The sequence below is a fragment of the Salvelinus alpinus genome, chromosome 19 (assembly GCF_045679555.1).
Source record: "Salvelinus alpinus chromosome 19, SLU_Salpinus.1, whole genome shotgun sequence".
Classification (NCBI taxonomy): Eukaryota; Metazoa; Chordata; class Actinopteri; order Salmoniformes; family Salmonidae; genus Salvelinus; species Salvelinus alpinus.
Window position 1 is genome coordinate 11,605,199 of NC_092104.1, and position 19,166 is coordinate 11,624,364.

The 19,166-nt window shown below is 43.7% G+C and overlaps 1 protein-coding gene across 4 annotated transcripts; it reads right to left on the reverse strand.

The window, feature by feature from the left end:
* Positions 1 to 27: 27 nt before the first annotated feature.
* On the reverse strand, positions 28 to 15,376 carry LOC139545009 (F-box only protein 21-like). 4 transcript variants are annotated; one of them, XM_071352320.1, is made up of 13 exons: positions 15,127 to 15,376; positions 10,954 to 11,089; positions 10,410 to 10,504; positions 9,423 to 9,544; positions 8,251 to 8,397; positions 6,182 to 6,318; positions 5,195 to 5,331; positions 4,705 to 4,884; positions 4,544 to 4,558; positions 4,316 to 4,448; positions 2,587 to 2,777; positions 2,056 to 2,213; positions 28 to 1,746 (listed from the first exon to the last, which is right to left on the reverse strand). In XM_071352320.1, the coding sequence occupies exons 1-13, from the start codon at positions 15,348 to 15,350 to the stop codon at positions 1,352 to 1,354; spliced, it is 2,070 nt and encodes a 689-aa protein (XP_071208421.1). In that variant the 5' UTR covers positions 15,351 to 15,376; the 3' UTR covers positions 28 to 1,351. The 4 variants fall into 4 exon arrangements, with proteins under 4 accessions (XP_071208421.1, XP_071208419.1, XP_071208422.1 ...); XM_071352318.1 differs by having other exon boundaries at positions 10,410 to 10,519; XM_071352321.1 differs by having other exon boundaries at positions 10,410 to 10,519; positions 10,954 to 11,111; positions 15,127 to 15,350.
* Between the last annotated feature and the right edge of the window lie 3,790 nt (positions 15,377 to 19,166).

Genomic DNA, 19,166 nt, shown 5'->3' on the forward strand with positions numbered 1-19,166 from the left:
TGTAATAACACAGTCAAGACCAAAAGAAACATTGAAACATTTTATTTATATTTATTAAGTCTCACAACCCATTCCTGTTTCAAGTCATTGTAGTCCTGCAATGTTTCACTTGTAAATATACAGAATTTTTAATAACACGTTCTAGAAATGTGAAAGTCATCCTTTCATAAGTGCATGAGTCATTATTATAAAGTAATGTGACAGAAGAAAAGAGGGACACCTTGTCAGTTGTACAACTGAATGTATTCAACTCATGTGTGAGCAGATACTGTAACGCTCATTTTCATATCTTTTCATACTGTAACACTCATTTTCATACTGTAACGTTCGTTTAATACTGTAAAGTTAATTTTTCATATTGTTTCATACTGAAAGGTTCATTTCCATATTGTTTCATACTGCAAGGCTCATTTTCATACTGCAAGGTTCATTTCCATATTGTTTCATACTGCAAGTCTCATTTTCATACCGCAAGGTTCATTTTCATATTGTTTCATACTGTAAAGTTAATTTTTATATTGTTTCATGTGGAAGTGGGAAGGGGTATAGGGACTAGGGAGTCAAGTCTGGGAAGACCTCTTCTTGACAGATGTTGGAGAAAGTATATTGAGGTGGAGAGAGCTAGAGTAAGTGTTTCGATCTCAGTAAGTCTTCATGAAGTTAGAGAGAGAAAAGGGGCTTTGGCTTTGACTGGTGTTGGTTGGCAGGCGGTGGTACAGCACATGATCCTGGTACTGAAGCATTCATGGATCGGTATTCAAAATAAGCTTCTCAGAGGAAGAGCGCTGATCTAGGACCAGTTTTGCCCTTAAGATCATAGTGAATAAGATAATATGGACAGGGGGAGGACCTGATCGTAGATCAGCACTTCCTACTCAGACTCTGTGAATACCGACGACCCTGATGGTTTTGGGGACAGGATGTTGTGTCAAGTAATGGAACTGGATGGGGAACAGAGGGCCCTGTCCAGAAACAACCCCTAGACCCTAGTAGTAGCTCCACCCTGCCCTATGATAAGCTAGTAGTAATGCCTCCCTGTCCTATGAAAGGCTAGTCGTAGCGCCAACCTGCCACACAATAGGCTAGTAGCACCCTTAGCGGCATTGGCTGAAAGCGGATGTCTGGTTTTCAACCTAACTTCCATTTCCCCTGAAAAACGGAAGTGAGGACTCCGCTCAGGCATCTTTCCACGTTAGGTTAGGCTAGTAGTAGCTACAATCTGCCCTATGACAGGCTAGTTGTAATTCTGCCATATTGTTTATACACATCCAATCCTTTCAGATGTACCTGTGCCTAGGTGGTAGGAACTAGGGGTTGTTTTGAATGGGGCCGAGGAGTAGTGAAGGCTTAGCTATGTGGGCATGGTGTCCTGGTTCTCCTGGCTGCCCTGGTTCTCCTGGCTGTCCTGGTTCTCCTGGCTGTCCTGGTTCTCCTGGCTGCCCTGGTTCTCCTGGCTGCCCTGGTTCTCCTGGCTGCCCTGGTTCTCCTGGCTGTCCTGGTTTTCCTGGCTGCCCTGGTTCTCTTGGGAAGGTCCCTCTGGGCCGTTGGGGCTTTCCTGTTGCACTGAGCTGGGCATCAGTCTGTGGTAGAGGTCCCGTACGGTGCCCAGGGTCTCTGCCATGTCCTCTGGGTAGCGTGTCTGCAGCTCCTCATTGGCAACATAGTGGCTGTCATGGAACTCTGAGAAGTAGCGTCCCACCTCCGGGTGAGCAATCTCCAGAGGGGCGGAATGGGGCTCTAGATTTTCTAGGAGACAAGAGAAAGAGGCATAAAGATACTAAATATAGTATCATTTAACAGGAAATCTCAAACTGAGCCAAGGCAAGTTACTGTACAAGATAGCTGCATATTCTGTGTACATTTGAAAGTATATAGGCCTACACCTTAGCAGCACCTTACTCATCCAGCATGTATAACTCTTCAATAAGCATTTCAAGTATTACATTTGTCATGTTTCTTCTCAGAATGCCTCCTTAACGAACTACCACTGCCCTGACATTGAGAATGACATACTGTACATGTCAATGAAAGATAATGTCTCTGGTATAGATGTACCCTGAGCAGCGTATCGGCAGGTGCCGTCCTGCACCAAGACGTTGTAGAAGGGTTGGTTAGCCCCGCTGGACAGCTGGTGGACCCTCATGGTGGTAATCCACTCCTGGCTCATGGTGCACTTGGGGTCCCAGCCATAGATAGCACAGTTATAGCCAGACCTGGAGAGAAGGGGGACAGTCACACAGTGTCACACATGGGGAAAGGGCACACTACAGGTTGTTAAATCACAATGATTATAATAAAAAGTATTATTCCATAAATAGCTATTCTGCCATTCAACAGAGTACAGTAGTTTTACATTGACAGTGTTAATCAACAGCAGAGGATGGCAGCTTTACCAGATAGAAGCTGGTGGAGGACAAACAGCTGATTCAGGGATGGATGGAAGGACAAACAGATGGAAAGATTGAGGGATTGATAGACAGGAAGGATTAATAGACAGACGGAATGGATAAACAGACAGACATGCAGACGGACTGTTTGCTCGGACAGGGAAGCAGGCAGGCAGGCAGACAGACTGCTCAGACCCACCTCTTGTGTTTCATGATGAGGCCTACACTGTACTGCAGCTCTAGGTGTTCGGGGGCGCTGCGTCTCTTCACCTCTGGCTCTACAGGCTGTTTCTTGTGCTGGATGTGTTCCAGGGTGTGTTGTACCAGATAACCCACTGCCCCGTGTTGGGACGGGTCCAACGCCTGGATGTGCTGCAGGATGTCGAGGACCTGGAAGAGGCAGGAGAGGGGTCAGACACCAGTCATTATCAGTTGGGAAAAGCTTGTCCTCTGCTCTGGACTGTAGTAACCAGGTAGAGGCAGGTAAACGGATAGAGCATTGGGCCAGTAACTAAAAGGTTGCTGGTTCGAAAACCTGACCAGACGAGGTGCAAAATATTATCTGCCTATGTGCCCTTAAGCAAGGCACTTAACCCTTATTTGCTCCAGGGGCCCCGTGTAAAACAACACATTTCACTGGACCTATCTGGTGTATGTGACAATACAACTTTTAAAAAAGAGAGGCAGACCAATTTTTGTTTTAACCCAAAAATCTGCAGTATCAAAGCCAGGGTAAAGCCATTTGGTCCAATTACAAGTACACTACATGGGCAAAAGTATGTGGACACCTGCTCGTCAAACATCTCATTCCAAAATGGGAGTTGGTCCTCCCTTTGCTACTATAACAGCCTCCACTCTTCTGGGAAGGCTGTCCACTAGATGTTGGAACAAGGTGTTCGATGGGGTTGAGCCAAGTTTTCCCACACTGAACATTTCCGTATGGACCTCGCTTTGTGCACGGGGCATTATCATGCTGAAACAGGAAAGGGCTTTCCCCTGTTGCCACAAAGTTGGAAGCACAGAATCATCTAGAATGTAATTGTATGCTGTAGCGTTAAGATTTCCTTTCACTGTAATTAAGGGTCCCGAACCATGAAAAACAGCCCCAGACCATTATTCCTTCTCCAACAAACTTTACAGTTGGCATTATGCATTTGGGCAGGTAGCGTTCTCTTGGCATCCGCCAAACCTAGATTCCTCTGTCGGACTGCCAGATGGTGAAGCGTGATTCATCACTCCAGAGAACACGTTTCCACTTCTGCAGAGTACAATGGTGTTGAGCTTTACACCACTCAAGCCGACGCTTGGCATTGTGCATGGTGATCTTAGGCTTGTGGCTGCTCGGCCATGGAAACCCATTTCATAAAGCTTCCGATGAGCAGTTGCAACCGACGACAGACGACTTTTACACCATACGCGCTTCAGCACTCGGCGGTCCAGTTCTATGAGCTTGTGTGGCCTAAAACTTTGCGGCTTAGCCGTTGTTGCTCCTAGACGTTTCCACTTCACAATAACAGCACTTACAGTTGACCAGGGCAGCTCTAGCAGGGCAGAAATTTAACAAACTGACTTGTTGGAAAGGTGGCATCCGATGACGGTGCCATGTTGAAAGTCACCGAGCTCTTCAGTAAGGCCATTCTACTGCCACTGTTTGTCTATGGAGATTGCATGGCGGTGTGCTCGATTTTACACACCGGTCAGCAACGGGTGTGGATGAAATAGCCGAATCCACTAATATGAAGGTGTGTCCACCTACTTTTTGGCCATGTAGTGTATTTGGGTTTCGTGGGGCTCAGTTGGTAGAGCATGGTGCTTGCAACGCCAGGGTTGTGGGTTCGACTCCCACGGGGGAGTCGCTCTGGATAAGAGCGTCTGCTAAATGACCAAGATGTAAATGTAGATATGCCGTGTTGAAATATCATGCTAACCTTCTCAGGCCAGATGCCCAGGTGGAAGTAGAGTCTGGCCTGTAGTAGAAGGTATTGGACGTTGTCTGGGTTGATGGTGAGGTAGAGATCCAGAGAGTCTCTCAGCAGCTGGTAGGATTTTTCATTGCCCTCCCTGCATGACATAGCACAGTGATACACAGTGTTGTTTCATACCACAACAGCGACAGTTGAGTGTAGGAATTTATTTTTGACCAACTCTAACATTACCTCAAGGATGAGATCCTGAGGACAACATAGAAAATCAGGAAAAAAGAAACATTTGGATTGATTCAATTCCATGATGTACGGTTGGAGATTTTCTGATGTCAGAAAAGCATAAATTATATATTAGTCAAAAAAAAAAACATCCCTATGTTCATAAGTCTTACCCTCGTTTGCCGATGTTCAGCAGATTTCCCACCATCCTTAACAGCACTTCTGTTGTACTGATGGCATTGTAGTAGTCTGCAGTCACCTGATGACCAATGAGGTACTCGCACTCCTTAGCTGTCAGCTGCTTGCCTTTACCGAAGGCGTCAATGTACGCAAAATCATAGATGTCTCCACTCCTGAAATGAGACATGAGGTTTTATCAATACAAGTACAAACATGTTACTTTGACGCGATGTCTGGCGTGCAATGCAGACAATGCTACATCGGGTATATAGAAAACCAGCATTTTTGGGAGCGCAATACTGAATTTCACCCAATCATGAACTAGTTCAAAACTAAACATTAAACTATCCCATCAAGATCAATTAATTTTATGATTGTCTCTATGCACTACAACTATACCAGTGGATGGAAAAACGTATAGTCTTTGATCACTAAAGAAGCATTTGCCTTCCATTCACTTCCTCTCACACTTTGGCCCCTTACCCTCTTTGTTGCTGGCACCAGCGAAGCAGGAAGTGATTGGGGAAGTTGACAGGCTCCAGTTGAACCCCCAGTTTCCTGGCCAGCGTCATGTAAAGGACAGAGAGGCTGATGGGAATGCCTGTCCGGCGGAGCAGCACCTACGTAGGGAGGAGACATGGGAGAATGAGAGCCACATAGTCTGTCATGTTTCGTAGTTGATTGATATAGCATTATAAACGTCCTATATAGACTTTCACTTTATTTTAATAATCAAGTCCAGGGCCCATATTAACAAAGTCTCAGATTAACAGTGCTGATCTAGGATCAGGTCCCCCTCTCCAACTACTGTTATTCATCATGATTGAAAAGACACACTGATCCTAGATCAGAACTAAAACTCTGACATGCTTTGTGAATACTGGCCAAGGAAAACATCATCATCCATGTCCTCTATAACCTCTCTGAGCTACTGTACCTGATGTATGTAGGAGTTGAGCGGGTTGTAGTAGCTCGTACCTGGTGTATGTAGGAGTTGAGCGGGTTGTAGTAGCTCATACCTGGTGTATGTAGGAGTTGAGCGGGTTGTAGTAGCTCATACCTGGTGTATGTAGGAGTTGAGCGGGTTGTAGTAGCTCATACCTGGTGTATGTAGGAGTTGAGCGGGTTGTAGTAGCTCATACCTGGTGTATGTAGGAGTTGAGAGGGTTGTAGTAGCTCATACCTGGTGTATGTAGGAGTTGAGCGGGTTGTAGTAGCTCATACCTGGTGTATGTAGGAGTTGAGCGGGTTGTAGTAGCTCATACCTGGTGTATGTAGGAGTTGAGAGGGTTGTAGTAGCTCATACCTGGTGTATGTAGGAGTTGAGCGGGTTGTAGTAGCTCATACCTGGTGTATATAGGAGTTGAGAGGGTTGTAGGAGCTCATACCTGGTGTATATAGTAGTTGAGAGGGTTGTAGGAGCTCATACCTGGTGTACATAGGAGTTGAGAGGGTTGTAGGAGCTCATACCTGGTGTATATAGGAGTTGAGAGGGTTGTAGTAGTCACACTCGTTGCCCTTGTACTGAAGCTGTTCGTATAAAACAGCATTGAGGGTAACGACCACCTGTCTCTGGAGATCAAAGTCGTCTACAGCAAAACAATCGCCTAGAACCCGACACAATCAGAAAACAGGATCACGTTGTAAAGTACATCAGTGAAGAATAGGGTTGAGAATTAAACAAAATTATATTTGCACTCAAGACCTACAGTTGAAGTCGGAAGTTTACATACACTTAAGTTGTAGTCATTAAAACTCGTTTTTCAACCACTCCACAAATGTCTTGTTTACAAACTATAGATTTGGCAAGTCGGTGCATGACACAAGTCATTTTTCCAACAAATGTTTACAGACAGATTATTTCACTGTATCACAATTCCAGTGGGTCAGAAGTTTACATACACTAAGTTGACTGTGCCTTTAAACAGCTTGGAAAATTCCAGAAAATTATGTCATGGCTTTAGAAGCTTCTGATAGGCTAATTGACATCATTTGAGTCAACCTGTGGATGTATTTCAAGGTCTACCTTCAAACGCAGTGCTCCTTGCTTGACATCATATTAAAATCAGAAGAAATTTGCCAAGACCTCAGAAAATAAATTGTTGTTGACCTCCACAAGTCTGGTTCATCCTTGGGAGCAATTTCCAAATGCCTGAAGGTACCACGCTCATCTGTACAAACAATAGTGCGCAAGTATAAACACCATGGAACCACTCAGGAAGGAGACGCGTTCTGTCTCCTAGAGATTAACGTACTTTGGTGTGAAAAGTGCAAATCAATCCCAGACCAACAGCAAAGGAGATGAAGATGCTGGAGGAAACAGGTACAAAAGTATCTATATAAACAGTAAAACGAGTCCTATATCGACATAATCTGAAAGGCCGCTAGCAAGAAATAAGCCACTGCTCCAAAACTGCCATAAAAAAGCCAGACTACGGTTTGCAACTGCACATGGCGACAAAGATCGTACTTTTTGGAGAAATGTCCTCTGGTCTGATGAAACAAAAATGTAACTGCTTGGCCATAATGACCATCGTTATGTTTGGAGGAAAAAAGGGAGAGGCTTGCAAGCCGAAGAACATCATCCCAACCGTGAAGCATGGGGGTGGCAGCATCATGTTGTGGGGGTGCTTTGCTGCAGGAGGGACTGGTGCACTTCACAAAATAGATGGCATCATGAGGCAGGAAAATGATGTGGATATATTGAAGCAACATCTCAAGACATCAGTCAGGAAGTTAAAGCTTGGTCGCAAATGGGTCTTTCAAATGGACAATGACTCCAAGCGTACTTCCAAAGTTGTGGCAAAATGGCTTAATTACAACAAAGTCAAGGTATTGGAGTGGCCATCCCAAAGCCCTGACCTCAATCCTATAGAAAATTTGTGGGCAGAACTTAAAAAGCGTGTGCGAGCAAGGAGGCCTACAAACCTGACTCAGTTACACCAGCTCTGTCAGGAGGAATGGGCCAAAATTTATCTAATTTATTGTGGGAAGCTTGTGGAAGACTACCCGAAAAATTTGACCCAAGTTAAACAATTTAAAGGCAATGCTGCCAAATACTAATTGAGTGTATGTAAACTTCTGACCCACTGGGAATGTGATGAAAGAAATAAAAGCTGAAATAAAATCATTCTCGCTAACATTATTCTGACATTTCAGATTCTTAAAATAAACTAGTGATCCTAACTGACCTAAAACAGGGAATGTTTACTTGGATTAAATGTCAGGAATTGTGAAAAACTGAGTTTAAATGTATTTGGCTAAGGTTCCGACTTCAACTGTACCTGGTTAGATATTTTAAAGGGCGAGTTAACTCTAAAATCAAGATTGACATTTTCAGAACAAAAAAGGATCGTATGTCAATATGAATGTGCATGGACTCAAAACGACAGACTAATTATTCTGCTTCAAATCCACATGAAGACTACTTTTCCACATGAAGACTACTTTTTTTTGCCTTGGTATCAGCTCTTTGTATTCATTCCTAAGAGACACTGAGAGAACATGTGTTTCTCTCCAACTCCTCAGTCCAGACCAACCTTGTGTGACCCTCAGGCTTGGATGAGAGGGGTTCTTTATCCGCAGCATCTTCTTGATCTTGTCAGTGATCTCCTCCAGCTGGGAGGAGATACCGTCCAATGACACATCTGCCAGGGGGTTACAGTACTGGTCTACCAGCAGAGCTCCTACAACAGGAGAGGAGACAATAGGAGACTGTAAAAATACATGGTTAAAAGCTGGTTATACACCACATTTTTTCTTATGACCTGAACACTTTCACTCTATGATATTTTCAAAAACCACAATGCAGAGGGAATCAGACATTGTTTTTTTCCCTAAACACCTCATTATTTCCAACATTATGCCCAAGATTCCCAACATTATTCACAAGAAGACGATGCTTACCAAGCTGTTTCTCTGAGTTTGTTACCACTAGTCACTAGGATAAGAGTGTATTGTGCAGTGCAGTGTATGGCTAAGCCCACGCAACATGTATGTTATTATGTACATATTATTCAGCGTTACTTTGTTTGAGTGGTGTAAAGTACTTATGTAGAAATACTTTCAAATACTACTTAAGTCTTTATTTTTGGTATCTGTACTTTACATTACTATTTTTTATTTTTGGACGACTTTTACTTCACTACATTAGAAAATAATGCACTTTTTACTCCAAACATTTCCCCTGACACCCCAAAGTACTCGTTACATTTTGAATGCTTGCAGGACAGGAAAATGGTCCAATTCACACACTTATCAAGAGAACATCCCTGGTCATCCCTACTGCCTCTGATCTGATGACTCACTAAACACACATGCTTCGTTTGTAAATTGTGTTGGAGTGTGCCCCTGGCAGGCCGTAAATAAAAAAAAATATATAAAAAATGGTGCAATGTGGATTACTTAATATAAGGAATTTGAAATGATTTATACTTTTACTTTGATACTTAAGTACATTTTATCAATTACATTTACTTTTGATGCTTAAGTATATTTAAAACAAAATACTTTAAGACTTTTACTCAAGTAGTTTTACTGGGCGACTTTCACTGGAGTCATTTTCTATTAACGTATTTTTATTTTTACTCAAGTATGACAATTGGGTACTTCTTCCACCACTGCTTTGTTTACACTGCAAGTCTTGAAAGTGTATTATTAACCTAAGTGCAGTGTAGTGTATGGCTAGGCCCATTCCACGTCCATGACTCACCCTCTAGGGCTGACTGCTGCTCTGCAGGCTGTTCCAGAAACATCTTTAAACTCCTCAGGATGTTCTTCTGGCGCAGGAAATAAAGGATTTTCTTTGCATAGTACTTCAGTGTCAGGCTTTTCCTATGGGAGGCAGAGAGAGTGTGAAGAGAGACAGGAGAAAGAGTGAGCGAGGGACAGAGAGAAGGCACAAGGAAGCGAGAGCAAAAGAGGGAGAGAGAGCAAAAGAGGGAGAGAGAGCGCAAAAGAGGGAGAGAGAGCGCAAAAGAGGGAGAGAGAGCAAAAGAGGGAGAGAGAGCGCAAGAGAGGGAGAGAGAGCGCAAGAGAGGGAGAGAGAGCGCAAGAGAGGGAGAGAGAGCGCAAGAGAGGGAGAGAGAGCGCAAGAGAGGGAGAGAGAGCGCAAGAGAGGGAGAGAGAGCGCAAGAGAGGGAGAGAGAGCGCAAGAGAGGGAGAGAGAGCGCAAGAGAGGGAGAGAGAGCGCAAAAGAGGGAGAGAGAGCGCAAAAGAGGGAGAGCGAGCAAAAGAGGGAGAGAGAGCGAGCAAGAGAGGGAGAGAGAGCGAGCAAGAGAGGGAGAGAGAGCGAGCAAGAGAGGGAGAGAGAGCGAGCAAGAGAGGGAGAGAGAGCGCAAAAGAGGGAGAGAGAGCGCAAAAGAGGGAGAGAGAGCGCAAAAGAGGGAGAGAGAGCGCAAAAGAGGGAGAGAGAGCGCAAAATAGGGAGAGAGAGCGCAAAAGAGGGAGAGAGAGCGCAAAAGAGGGAGAGAGAGCAAAAGAGGGAGAGAGAGCAAAAGAGGGAGAGAGCAAGGGAGGTGAAAATGAGAAAGAAAGATAGATTGGGGAGAGTGATGAGAAAGAAGGCAAGAGAGGAGGGAGAAAAACAGATTTTCATTGTCCACTGTTACAACGCTCCAGGGAGGATTAACACAGAACACAGAATTAATGGCCAAAGATAGTTGTTCGTGCTGGACTGGAGTGTGGACATGATTCTTACCTCCTGTCTGAGTTGAGTATGGAGAGCAGCTCGTCTTCACAGAAGTGCTCTGGGGCGCCGAGGGACTCGATCTCAGCAAAGCTGTCCCCCAGCACCTGGCCAACGCAAGGCTGCGTTACAGATCTCTGGGTTAGTGCTAAAGAGGCCAGCCCAGCTCACACACACTCAAATACGGACACCACTACACGCACGATGCACATATACACCATCAGGCCAGCCCAGTCACATTGAGCATGATGTGGTGGGGTTAGGATGGCCAATAAATACAGTATCTTTCATGCACATTTTTTACAATGTTAGTAACACCTCTTTCCGTCTCCACGAAGTACACTGAACAAAAAATATAAAATGCAATTCTAGGCCTGCCCAGTCATGAGAAATCCATAGATTAGGGCCTAATGAATATTTAAAATGTACGGATTTCCTTATATGAACTGTAAATCAGTAAAACATTTGAAATTGTTGCATTTATATTTTTGTTCAGTATAGCTAGGCTGAATCAGAATGACAATAACGATGGCAGCTTACTAAAGACATCACTTACAACTTCCGTGAAGAATCTCTGGGAGATGGATACAACTGTTCGTCGTATTTGTAGACCAACAGTGTGCCGCGTTCTGTATTCTTTCAGCCAATCAAAACACTCATTCTGGCGGTAATGCTTCTGCAATCTTGGCCATCTGGGGAGTGTAGGAAAAGGGACTGCAGTCAGAAAGTTAAGGCAGACAGTTAGCCATGTAAAGTATTGACTTGAGGTGTGTGACAGTCTGACACATGATCACTCACAATAAAACAATCCAAAAAGCATCCAATGTCTGCAATCTGCATTAGGCTTCAATTTAGTGCTGAACGATTAACCAACATTTCATTTTTTGGGTTATTAAACAACTAATTGACCAACGTCGGTTCAATTACTTCAATTCTGTTTTTTGAAGCCTAACGCGCCATTTCTCTAGAGAGAAATCAAATCATTCACAAAAGAAACCAAATCAAGAACCATGTGGTATGCAGGGATTAAGGAAGTTGTAGTTTTCATTAAGCAAATATTCAACCTAGTTCAGCTCAGAAACATAGTAATTAACAACAATGATCATAATTCCTTACAGCAGTCTTTTTGCGGTTCAGACAGATCAGAGAGGAAGAGGTGAAGCGAAAGGTTTTACTCTAGCCAAACTCTGTCCAAAACAAGCCCAATGTGTTTCTATGGGTTTATTTTGGACCTAAGTTTGTCACCTGCCTTGCCACCTTTGGGACAACGACTCCCATTGTTAGGGCGGAGACATGAGCATCTCGTCATTAGATACAGATCTCTGGACGAATACACCTGTACATCTGCTACGTTACGTTAGATACACACAGACCACCTGAGCGAGGAACGTACACAACAACGACAAGAGGGCCAGAGACAATGTGAAAGTATGCCTTACTTTGAAGAACTAGTCAAATGATTGTCAGACAGCTCTGCAGCACACTTTGGCAGCCTAGCTATACTGAACAAAAATATAAAAAGGCAACATGTAAAGTGTTGGTCCCATGTTCCATGAGCTGAAAAAAAAGATCCCAGACATTTTCCATATGAACAAAAAGCTTATTTCTCTCACATTTTGTGCAGAAATTTGTTTACATCCCTGTTAGTGAGCATTTTTCCTTTGCCAAGATAATCCATCCACCTGACAGGTGTGGCATATCAATAAGCTGATTAACTTCTCTAGGATAGGGGGCAGCTTTCGGAATTTTGGATGAAAAGCGTGCCCAAATTAAACTGCCTGCTACTCATGCCCAGAACCTAAGATATGCATATTATTAGTAGATTTGGATAGAAAACAATCTGAAGTTTCTAAAACAGTTTCAATCATGTCTGTGACTATAACAGAACTTATTTGGCAGGCGAAACCCAGAGGACAAACCAGTCATATTTTTTTGTTTTTGAGGTCACTCTCTTTTCAATGGTTTTTCATTGGGAATCCAGATTTCTAAAGGACCTTCTTGCAGTTCCTATCGCTTCCACTGGATGTCAACAGTCTTTAGAAATTGGTTGAGGTTTTTCCTTTGAGAAATGAAGAAGTAACACTGTTCAGAATGAGGGTAGAGGGAAGTGTACTCTTTGTTAGAGGCGCGTGACCTGAAAGCTAGCTACACTTTGTTTTCCTCAGGTATTGAACACAGTATATCCCGTCTTCAATTTTATCGATTATTTACGTTAAGAAATACCTAAAGTTGTATTACAAAAGTAGTTTGAAATGTTTGGACAAAGCTTACAGGAAACTTTTGTAGTCATGTTGTGCGAGTTGGAACCGGTGTTTTTCTGGATCAAACGCGCCAAATAAATGGACATTTGGATATATATCGATGGAATTAATTGAACAAAATAACCATTTGTGATGTTTATGGGACATATTGGAGTGCCAGCAGAAGAAGCTCGTCAAAGGTAAGTGTAACGGATGTGAAATGGCTAGCTAGTTAGCGGGTACGCGCTACTAGCGTTTCAATCAGTTACGTCACTTGCTCTGAAACCTAGAAGTAGTGTTGCCCCTTGCTCTGCAAGAGCCGTGGCCTTTGTGGAGCGATGGGTAACGATGCTTCGTGGGCGACCGTTGTTGATGTGTGCAGAGGGTCCCTGGTTCGCGCCCGTGTCGGGGTGAGGGGACAACGTAAAGTTATACTGTTACATAAGGCATGAATTATATCTTTATTTCTGCGTTTTGTGTCGCACCTGGAGGGTTGAAATATGATGGTATGTGTTTGTTTGCTTGGTTGCTGTCCTCAGATAATAGCATCGTTTGCTTTCGCCGTAAAGCTTTTTTGAAATCTGCCATGTTGGCTGGATTCACAACAAGTTTAGCTTTAATTTGGTATATTGAATGTGTGATTTCATGAAAGTTAAATTTTATAGTAATTGAATTGAATTTGGCGCTCTGCATTTTCACTGGATGTTGGCCAGTTGGTACGCTAGTGTCCCACAGAGAGGTTAAACAGCATGATCATTACACAGGTCCACCTTGTTCTGGGGACAATAAACAGCCACTCTAAAATGTGCAGTTGTGTCACACAACGCCAAAGATGACTCAAGTTGAGGGAGCGTGCAATTGGCATGCCGACTGCCAGAGCGTCCACCAGAGCTGTTGCCAGAGAATTTAATGTTAATTTATCATAAGCCCCTTCCAACATCGTTTTATAGAAGTTGGCTATAAGTCCAACTGACTTCACGTGTAACCCCGCCAGCCCAGGACCTCCACATCCTGCTTCTTCACCTGCAGGATCGTCTGAGACCAGCCACCTGGACAGCTGATGAAACTAAGGAGTATTGTCTGTAATAAAGCCTTTTTGTGGGGGGAAAAATCATTCTGATTGGCTGGGCCTGGCTCCCAAGTGGGTGGGCCTATGCCCTCCCAGGGCCACCCAGGGTCACACCCCTGCTCAGTTATGTAAAATTCATAGATTAGTGCCTAATTTATTTATTTAAATTGAGTGATTTCCTTAGATGAACTGTAACTCAGTAAAATCTTTGAAATTGTTGCATGTTGCGTTTACATTTTTGATCAGTATAGCTAGGCTAAGTCAGAATGACAACCATGGTAGCTTACTACTAAACAATCTAGAAGAAAAAGAAACGCACACCTATTTAGGCGAGGTGCTGGCTAGCGGAGTAGAAAACTTGAAAATAAAAGAGAGCTGCACACTCTAGGAGCTCAGATGCAAAATGAAGACAGCTTGGCTGTCGAAACGTTGGATATTACATTTTTGCATCTGAGCTCCTAGAGTGTGCGGCTCTCCTTTATTTTCAAGCTTACTACTAAAGACATCACTTACAACTTCCTTGCATGTTGCATTTATAATTTTGTTCAGTATAAATAGGTTGACTAAAGACGGTACAATATGGGGATGACAATCTTAGATGTCCTGGCTGACTGCTACTGCCTGAGCAGAGATGAGATGGTCAGTTAAGGAATGAAAAATAAGAAAGTAATCAAATAAAAACTAAGTAATATACACAACTGAAATATTACATAGTAATTTCCTATGTTCCTATTGATGTCTACCCAATGTGGACCTGATCAGAGACAATGGGATATTTTCTGTTTAGGCTGTGGAATTTCCATTAAAAAGCTCGAAAAACATTGTAAAGTCATCGTTTCATGATGCATTTCATGTTTAAAAATAATAATAATCGAAACTGACCTCAAAAGGCACTACCTAAATTGCAAATGATAAGTAGCTTGCTGATAGTTCGTGGCCTTCAAAGAATACCAATAGATTCTGAACCACTACGTTACTGCATGGGGCTCAGAGAAAAACAATCAGCCAAGTGCCATGTCAAGCCAACTGATTTTTGCAACAACTAACGTTACACAAGACCTGCAGTCCAATCACTGTATTTCCCACCATTCAAGGTCACACAATTTCAATATCTGTCCTCAGCGGCACGATACGGTACAAGACAATAATTGTGAAATTGTTAATTTTGACTGAGACATTTTAGTAGTACAGCTGCCTAGCTAAACTGGCTATAGTACCTACTGCTTTGTGTGATGTCAAATTTGGTGCATCAGCAGAAAATCAACGGCCGTTAATCAGCTCCCTTGCTTGCTCGCTATAACGGATCTGTCCTGACTGTACTGAAATAGATATACTATTTCAGAGAGGCAACTGCGATTTAGATGCCAATTAGCGTTATATAGTCAAATCTCTAGTTAGCAAGATAATAATGTCAGTTCACCTGAGTTTGTACTGGTGTCCCCAGACCTTCCCCCTGCCGTGGCAAACGTCGTGTAGCCGCTTGCAGCTACAGGAAACGTTGCAAATGTCGACATGTTTGAGGACAGGAAAGCATAAGATGTACTCAAGTAATTCGGCTGGTAGGTCTGTAAATTGTTTCTGTTCTATCTCGGAAACGATCCCGTTCAGGCTGGAGCCCCCCTCTCCTGCTCCAGACGTCGCCATCTTTACTGTTTACTCCGATTACCTCAATCCACAAGCCCGCCCCTTTCTGGCGCAAGGGGCCGAACTTCTAGATCACCCAAAACTGTCAATAGGGTCAACAAACCGTCCGGAGGGGCACATTAATTTCGAAGATTTATTATTATTATTTTTTAAATAAATGTGTTTTATGGAATCAATTCACTGTTGTTAATAACAACAAGACAAGTGTATGCTGCATACAGTAGTGATATATCAACATGCCATGGTTTATATGTTAGGAAGTCAACAAATGTAAATTCAATTGTACACACACAAAGTATATCTGACCAAATTATGAAAGACAAGCATTGTCAATTTGAATTCCGTAAAGTAAGTGCCGAAGAGGTGCAAAAATTATTGTTGTCTATCAACAATGATAAGCCACCGGGGTCTGACAACTTAGATGGAAAATTAATGAGGTTTATAGCGGACAATATTGGCACTCCTATTTGCCATATCTTAAGTATAAGCCAACTAGAAAGTGTGCGCCCTCAGACCTGAAGGGAAGCAAGAGTCATTCCGCTTCCTAAGAATAGCAAAGCCCCCTTTACTGGCTCAAATAGCCGAAAAAATGGTGTTTGACCAGATACAATGCTATTTTACAATAAACAAATTGACAACAGACTTTCAGCACGCTTATAGAGAAGGACATTCAACAAGCACCGCACTTATGACTGATGATTGGCTGAGAGAAATTGATCATAGTCTGCTGCTGGAAAAACGTATGTGTTATGGCTTTACACCCCCTACTATATCGTGGATAAAGAGTTACCGGTCTACAGTGGCGATTTTAGCATGCACATCTTGGTGGGGCAAAAAAAGAGAAAGTAGGATGCATGCCACCAAAGCCACTACACAATACAATACATCAACCACTATAACCGTGACAAACGGTGCCCACAAACGGCCTACATAAAGCTGTCCCAACAGCAGTCCAAACACCTTACCACTGCTACACCTGGCTATCAGCGGAGCCTTGTCTGGCAGCGAAATTGTTCATTCAGCCTCATTTACTGCATTTTAAAAATATATAGCTGATATGGCTGACTTGCTTAAACAAATATAGTAGAGATAGTAGAGATAGAAAAATTAGAGATAGAAATAATGGGGTGCAAAGGAGCAAAATAAACAAATAAATACAGTAGGTAAAGAGGTAGTTGTTTGGGCTAAATTATAGATGGGCTATGTACAGGTGCAGTAATCTATGAGCTGCTCTGACAGCTGGTGCTTAAAGCTAGTGAGGGAGATAAGTGTTTCCAGTTTCAGAGATTTTTGTAGTTCGTTCCAGTCATTGGCAGCAGAGAACTGGAAGGAGAGGCGGCCAAAGGAAGAATTGGTTTTGGGGGTGACCAGAGAGATATACCTGCTGGAGCGCGTGCTACAGGTAGGTGCTGCTATGGTGACCAGCGAGCTGAGATAAGGGGGGACTTTACCTAGCAGGGTCTTGTAGATGACCTGGAGCCAGTGGGTTTGGCGACGAGTATGAAGCGAGGGCCAGCCAACGAGAGTGTACAGGTCACAGTGGTGGGTAGTATATGGGGCTTTGGTGACAAAACGGATGGCACTGTGATAGACTGCATCCAATTTATTGAGTAGGGTTTTGGAGGCTATTTGTAAATGACATCACCGAAGTCGAGGATTGGTAGGATGGTCAGTTTTACAAGGGTATGTTTGGCAGCATGAGTGAAGGATGCTTTGTTGCAGAATAGGAAGCCAATTCTAGATTTAACTTTGGATTGGAGATGTTTGATGTGAGTCTGGAAGGAGAGTTTACAGTCTAACCAGACACCTAGGTATTTGTAGTTGTCCACATATTCTAAGTCGGAGCCGTCCAGAGTAGTGATGTTGGACAGGCGGGCAGGTGCAGGCAGCGATCGGTTGAAGAGCATGCATTTAGTTTTACTTGTATTTAAGAGCAAATGGAGGCCACGGAAGGAGAGTTGTATGGCATTGAAGCTCGCCTGGAGGGTTGTTAACACAGTGTCAAAAGAAGGGCCAGAAGTATACAGAATAGTGTCGTCTGCGTAGAGATGGATCAGAGAATCACCAGCAGCAAGAGCGACATCATTGATGTATACAGAGAAGAGAGTCGGTCCAAGAATTGAACCCTGTGGCACCCCCATAGAGACTGCCAGAGGCCCGGACAACAGACCCTCCGATTTGACACACTGAACTCGATCAGAGAAGTAGTTGGTGAACCAGGCGAGGCAATCATTAGAGAAACCAAGGCTGTCGAGTCTGCCGATGAGGATGTGGTGATTGACAGAGTCAAAAGCCTTGGCCAGGTCAATGAATACGGCTGCACAGTATTGTTTCCTATCGATGGCGGTTAAGATATCGTTTATGACCTTGAGCGTGGCTGAGGTGCACCCATGACCAGCTCTGAAACCAGATTGCATAGCGGAGAAGGTATGGTGGGATTCGAAATGGTCGGTAATCTGTTTGTTGACTTGGCTTTCGAAGACCTTAGAAAGGCAGGGTAGGATAGATATAGGTCTGTAGCTGTTAGGGTCAAGAGTGTCCCCCCCTTTGAAGAGGGGGATAACCGCAGCTGCTTTCCAATCTTTGGGAATCTCAGACGACACGAAAGAGAGGTTGAAAAGGCTAGTAATAGGGGTGGCAACAATTTCAGCAGATAGTTTTAGAAAGAAAGGGTCCAGATTATCTAGCCCGGCTGATTTGTAAGGGTCCAGATTTTGCAGCTCTTTCAGAACATCAGCTGACTGTATTTGGGAGAAAGAGAAATGGGGAAGGCTTGGGCGAGTAGCAGAGGGGAGGGCAGTGCTGTTGACCGGGGTAGGGGTAGCCAGGTGGAAAGCATGGCCAGCCGTAGAAAAATGCTTATTGAAATTCTCAATTATAGTGGATTTGTCGGTGGTGACAGTGTTTCCTATCTTCAGTGCAGTTGGAAGCTGGGAGGAGGTGTTCTTATTCTCCATGGACTTAACAGTGTCCCAGAACTTTTTTGAATTTGTGTTGCAGGAAGCAAATTTCTGCTTGAAAAAGCAAGCCTTGGCTTTTCTAACTGCCTGTGTATATTGGTTTCTAGCTTCCCTGAAAAGTTGCATATCACGGGGGCTGTTCGATGCTAATGCAGAACGCCATAGGATGTTTTTCTGTTGGTTAAGGGCAGTCAGGTCAGGAGAGAACCAAGGGCTATATCTGTTCCTGGTTCTAAATTTCTTGAATGGGGCATGCTTATTCAAGATGGTGAGGAAGGCATTTTTTAAAAATATCCAGGCATCCTCTACTGACGGGATGAGATCAATATCCTTCCAGGATACCTCGGCCAGGTCGATTAGAAAGGCCTGCTCGCTGAAGTGTTTCAGGGAGCGTTTGACAGTGATGAGTGGAGGTCGTTTGACCGCTGACCCATTACGGATGCAGGCAATGAGGCAGTGATCGCTGAGATCTTGGTTGAAAACAGCAGAGGTGTATTTGGAGGGCAAGTTGGTTAGGATGATATCTATGAGGGTACCCGTGTTTACGGAATTGGGGTGGTACCTGGTAGGTTCATTGATAATTTGTGTGAGATTGAGGGCATCAAGCTTAGATTGTAGGATGGCTGGGGTAGGTCGCCTAGCAGCACAAGCTCTGAAGATAGATGGGGGGCAATCAGTTCACATATGGTGTCCAGAGCACAGCTGGGGGCAGAGGGTGGTCTATAGCAGGCGGCAACGGTGAGAGACTTGTTTTTAGAGAGGTGGATTTTTAAAAGTAGAAGTTCAAATTGTTTGGGAACAGACCTGGATAGTCAAACAGAACTCTGCAGGCAATCTTTGTAGTAGATTGCAACAC

Excerpts from the sequence above, each read along its gene's own strand:
- LOC139545009 (XM_071352318.1), bottom strand. The coding sequence starts at position 15,350 with ATGGCGACGTCTGGAGCAGGAGAGGGGGGCTCCAGCCTGAACGGGATC. Across the intron at positions 11,090-15,126 it reads GGACACCAGTACAAACTCAG|ATGGCCAAGATTGCAGAAGC; the intron begins GTGAACTGACAT and ends TACACTCCCCAG. Across the intron at positions 1,747-2,055 it reads CTGCCGATACGCTGCTCAGG|AAAATCTAGAGCCCCATTCC; the intron begins GTACATCTATAC and ends CTTGTCTCCTAG.